The sequence below is a fragment of the Lipotes vexillifer genome, unplaced genomic scaffold, assembly GCF_000442215.2.
Source record: "Lipotes vexillifer unplaced genomic scaffold, Lipotes_vexillifer_v1.1 scaffold308, whole genome shotgun sequence".
NCBI lineage: Eukaryota > Metazoa > Chordata > Mammalia > Artiodactyla > Lipotidae > Lipotes > Lipotes vexillifer.
In genome coordinates, this window is record NW_006792985.1 from 679,064 (window position 1) to 684,440 (window position 5,377).

A 5,377-nucleotide genomic window follows, 5' to 3' on the forward strand; every position below is an offset into this window, starting at 1 on the left:
CCACTGCGCCCAGGGAAGCCCCATTCTGTATATTTTAATGGTGGATACACACCATGATACATTTGTCAAAACCCTTAGAATGCATAACACCAAGCAGGAACCTTAATGTAGACTATGGACTTTGAGTGATAATCATGTATCAGTGTAGGTTCATGGACTGTAACAGATGTACCCACTCTATGGAGGGGGATATTGACAACGGGGGAGTCTGTGAGTGTGTGGAGACAGGGTTTCTGTGGGTAATCTGTATACCTTCTGCTCTATTTTGCTGTGAACTTAAAACTGCTCTAAAAAATAAAGTCTATTAAAAAAAACAGTACAGCCTGAAACCATAAAACTCCTAGAAGAAAACAGTGAAATCTCCTTGACGTTGATCTTAACAATGATTTTTTGGGGGATATGACACCAGAAGTAAAGGCAACAAAAGCAAAAATCAACAGGTGGGACTGCATCAAATTAAAGCTTCTGCACAGGGTTTCCCTGGTGGCGCAGTGGTTGAGAGTCTGCCTGCCGATGCAGGGGATGCGGGCTCGTGCCCCGGTCCGGGAGGATCCCACATGCCGCTCAGCGGCTGGGCCCGTGAGCCATGGCCGCTGAGCCTGCGCATCCGGAGCCTGTGCTCCGCAACGGGAGAGGCCACAACAGTGAGAGGCCTGTGTACCGCAAAAAAAAAAAAAAAAAAAAAAAACTTCTGCACAGCAAAAGAAATGATCAACAAAATTAAAAGGCATCCTACAGAATGTGAAGAAATATTTGCGAACCATATGTCCCAAAAGGGGTTAGTATCCAAAATATGTCAAGAACTCACAACTCAGCAGCAAACACCCGAATAGTAAAATATTTAAAATAAAATAATAAAAACGGGGAAAGTATCTGGATACGCATTTTCCCATAGAAGACATACAGATGGCCAGCAGGCACATGAAAAGATGCTCAACGTCACTAATAGTAAGGGAATGCAAATCAAAACCACAGTGAGATCTCACTTCATACCTATTAGAATGGTTATCCTCAAAAAAACAAGAGATAACAAGCCCCAGAGAGGATGTGGAAAAAAGGCATCCTTGTGCACTGTTGGTGGGAATGTAAATTGATGCAGCCACTATGGAGAACAGTATGGAGGTTCCTTATAAAACTAAAAATAGAACTACCACATGATACAGAAAACCCACTTCTGGGTATATATTCAAAGGAAATGAAATCACTCTTGAAGAGATATCTGACCCCCACGTTCATTGCAGCATTATTCACAATAGCCAAGGTATGGAAACAACCCATGGATCCACTGACCAACGAATGGATAAAGAAAACGTGAATATATACTATATATGTGTGTGTGTGTGTATATATATATATATATATATATATATATATATATATATATATGTATATGTGTACACACACACACACACACACAGGAATATTATTCAGCCATAAAGGAAGGAAATCCTACCATTTGTGACAACATGATGAACTTTGAGGGCATTATGGTACGGGAGAAAAGTCAGAGAAAGACAACTATTGTATGATCTAACTTATACGTGGAATCTAAAAAAACCTGAACTCATGGAAGTAGAGAAGAGAGAGGTAGGTGGTTGCCAGAAGCATGGGTTGGGATGTGGGCAAAATGGGAGAAGGTGGCCAAAGGTACAAACTTCCAGTTATAAGATAATTAAGTCCTGGGGATATGATGTACAGCATGGTCATTATAATTAACAATTCCGTATTGTATATTTGAAAGTTGCCAAGAGAGTAGGCCTTAAAGGTTCTCGTCACAAGAAAAAAAATTGTAACTAGGTGAGGTGATGCTCATTAAACTTATTGTGGTAATTATTTCACATTATATTCATATATCAAATCATGTTGCATACCTTAAACTTATACAGTATTGTATGTGAATTATATCTCAGTGAAGCTAGAAAAAAATAGTACAAAGAAGAATTTCCCAAACTACTTAAAGAATAAGTGATCCACCTAATGCCCCACCCTCCAGGATCCTTTTGTGTGCATTTCCTCACACAAGGACATTCATAACCACAGCCACCAGGATCCGGAGAGCACCGTCGACACGTCACTACTGTCCAATCCCAAGACCTGACCCAAGTTTCTCCAGCTGTCCCAATAACATTCTTTACAGCAAAAGGACCCAAATTGGGACCACCTGTCGTGTTCAGTGGACACGTCACCTCAGTGTCTTTCAGCTTGGAACAGTTCCTCTATCTTTCCTTGCTTCTCAAGACCTTAATGCTTTGAAGCTTACAGGAGAGGGACTTTGTGCAGTGCCCCTAATTGGGAGTAATTTTTTTTTTTATGACATCATGTTCTGAGCCTTTGCTAGAACCATCACAGAAGGAGGCTGGCTAATTCTTTTGCATCCCGTCAAGCGGCAGAGAATTCTGTGTCCCCTTACGGAGGATCATTTGATTAAGGGGGTGTCTGCCAGGCTACCTCACTGTAAAAGCATTCTTTCCCCTTTGCAATCAGTGAGGTTCTTGGGAAGCGTGTAAGTATCCCATTTCCCATCAACCATTCACCCACTGGTCTTAGCACCTACTGATGATTCTTGGGTGAGTATTACTACGATGGTGGCCATGGATTTGCTTAATGGATGAATCAGCAACTCAGAGCCTAAGGGGTGAACAGATGTGGCCACATCCCCTTGTGCCATGGATCATGGGGAGAGATGCTTACCCTCTTCTCCTGAAGCCCAACGCAGGGTAGGGGTGGGAGAGATGTTCCCTCCATAACCTGACTGTGGTTCCCCCATCCCTGCCAGCAAGCTGACGCCTGCAGAGGATTCCCTCAAGACACTCAGCAGAGCAAAAACTGTTGCTGGGAGCAATTTGAAGTCTCTCAGGAGTACAGTGAAAAGTCAATGAAGGGCTTTAAGCAGAATAGTGACACATTTATGTTAAGCAGAAACAAAACAAAAATTCTAAATTATGGTCCCTCCTTCTCTCTTTTCTAAAGCAAAAATTAATTTCCTTCTGAGCCTGCTCTCAACTAGCTGCTCCAGAGGTATGGGTCTAATGATGAAGTTCATACTAAAGTGTAAATGACTGACTGAAAAACAAAAACCCCTGGTTGCTTTGTGAACAGCTTGGCGCGGTGCAAGAGTTTCCACAAGGGAGATCAGGGATAAGACTCAACAAGGACATTCTGTTTGCTCCACTTTCCAGAAAATCTGGACCGGGACCCTCTTTGTGAGCATACAAGGAGGTTAAATGCCAGGGAAAAAAAGGAAGGGGCTCCAGGCTCCTCAGAGAGCTCCTGGGGTTGTGTGCCCTCCCCAAGCCTCGCTGACTCCTGCCCTGGATGCCCCGTACCTTTGGTTTCTTTGAGCAGCTCTTCTGTGAACTTGACCATCTGGGCCACCTCTACCCAGGGGAAGCCTTTGCCCACAGCGAAGATGATACTTTCGTAGAGGGTGTCCAACAGGATGCTTCTGCGGGAGTCTCTGAGCTCGTCAAGCTCTTCCCAGTTCAACAGTCTCCGTAGGTGCTCCCGACCTTCTGGTTTCTGCAGGGCATGATATATGAGGGGTGGCGGATGAGACTGAGGAATCAGGATGCCATCGTCACTGGGCAAAACACTACTGGGGGCCCAGCATATGCTCCCCAGCATCCTGAAGTGTGACCCAGAATGGGGGTATGCTTGGGCAGAATTCATCTTTCATTTCTGGACAGGTTTCCCTCACCTTTCTAGCACCGCTCCTTCCTTTGCGTGTTCTTGTGCTAGCTGCTGCAGTTCCAGGTTTCTACACCTCCAGCAGGCCTCAAGTCCTGAATTATTACGATCCTTGCTTCCCCTTCCCTCAAACAAAATTTGACATTCCTCTGAGACGACTCCCAACTAACTGCTCCAGAGATGGCGATCTGATCATGAAATTCATACTAAAGTGTAAATGACTGGCCAAGAGAGGTTTGGAGATGCAATGCTTTAGCAGAGAATTGTGTCTTGCTTGGTGAAGCTAGGCGATAGAGACTGGTCAGGGTACCTCTTATTCCCCTCTATAGGTTAGGATTCATTTTACTTGAGAGTTCGCCTGGCCCTTCCAGAAAGGTTCTTAGACATCACACCAACACATGTAGGAGAATCAAGTGCCTTTCAAGGTGGGGGGGGGGGGGAAGAAACGATGGGGTATGAACTGGGCAACCACCAAATATTGGAGCTCCCCTGGGGTGAGGGGAGGGGGAACTGAGGGAAGACGGTGCCCGAGTAAGGCCCAGAGCCTTGTCTCAGCCCCTGATCACTCCTCTCTCCTCGCCTGCAGCCCTTTTAGATTCCTAGGTTGGCACCTAATGGGACAGCTGGCTGGAAGATCCAGGGAAGGTGGTGAAATCACAGGTCCCGGGCCAGGGGCTTCCCCAACAGTTTGAGGCTGCCGGTCAGAGGCTGACCTGTGCCCATAGCTGGCCTGGGGTCTTCTTGCCTGAGGTCTGCAGCAGAGCCCGGACACCCCTCTGTGGACAGCTCAGAGGCCCGGGCCCTGCAGGCTGGATTCTCTTCACTCTGCAGGTGCCCACCTTGCTCATGTCTTCCGGCCTCAGAAATGGTTCTGAGAAACCATCAAAATCTGCCCCCTTCTTTGCCCTAGAGACACAGACCCCACCCTCTACCACACACACACTCCCTCCACATGTTGGCATACAATCCCAGAGGGCTCACAGGGCCCTGGAGCTCCTGGTGAAGGTGGCACCCCTGTGACGAGCCCCTGGGGCCTCCCGGGCCCTCCTTGGAGTGCAGGTGGGCACAGTGCCTCCATGCCCACCTCCTCTGTCCCTCTACGAGGGCTCTGCTGAATCAGGGACTGTCACTGCAGGCCCGGAAAATAGCCCCAAGCTCCAAGGGCTGGGAAGACTTTGGCCTGGCATCCCCTGGGCACACACCCGTGGCGGGCGGGCCTCAGAGCTGGCGTGCTGGGACAGGAGATCCTGTCCAGGGGTCCCTCGGAGGACACACCTCACTCTTAGATCAATCTGAGCACACTTCCTTTGAAAAGTCACATGTTCTCTTCACCTGAGATTGGAAGACTTTTTTCACTCCCTGGGGTGTCAGGAGTGCCATGGCCTCTACATCCAGTTGCTAGGAGGCCTAGCCAGGACTGACTCGCTCGGCTTCAGGCTGAGGGTGCCTGCTTTGTGACGTCATGAAGACCCACTTAGAGGTGGCTCTCCCAGGCTCCTTCTTTTGGCCCTGCTCTCCGGCTGGCTCTGGGTCCCAGCTCCCCACACCTGCTCGGCGACCTGGAACCCTTTCCTGTCTTCAGCCTCCCCCTCATAAACTGTTCTCCTTCAGGCAGTGAGCCTTCTCAGGCTTCCCTTCACACACACACACACACACACACACACACACACACACACACACACACACACAC

At 47.9% G+C, this 5,377-nt stretch overlaps 1 protein-coding gene across 1 annotated transcript in view; it reads right to left on the reverse strand.

Annotated features, from left to right (window-relative positions):
• CUNH8orf74 (chromosome unknown C8orf74 homolog) overlaps window positions 1-5,078 on the reverse strand; it is a 27,102-nt gene extending 22,024 nt beyond the window's left edge. Inside the window, exons 1-2 of the mRNA XM_007466142.1 lie at window positions 5,020-5,078; window positions 3,327-3,519 (exon numbers count right to left, since the gene is read on the reverse strand). Of these exons, the coding sequence (XP_007466204.1) occupies window positions 3,327-3,519; window positions 5,020-5,067 (241 nt within the window). The 5' untranslated portion in view covers window positions 5,068-5,078. The remainder of the gene's footprint in view (window positions 1-3,326; window positions 3,520-5,019) is intronic.
• Window positions 5,079-5,377: the final 299 nt, after the last annotated feature.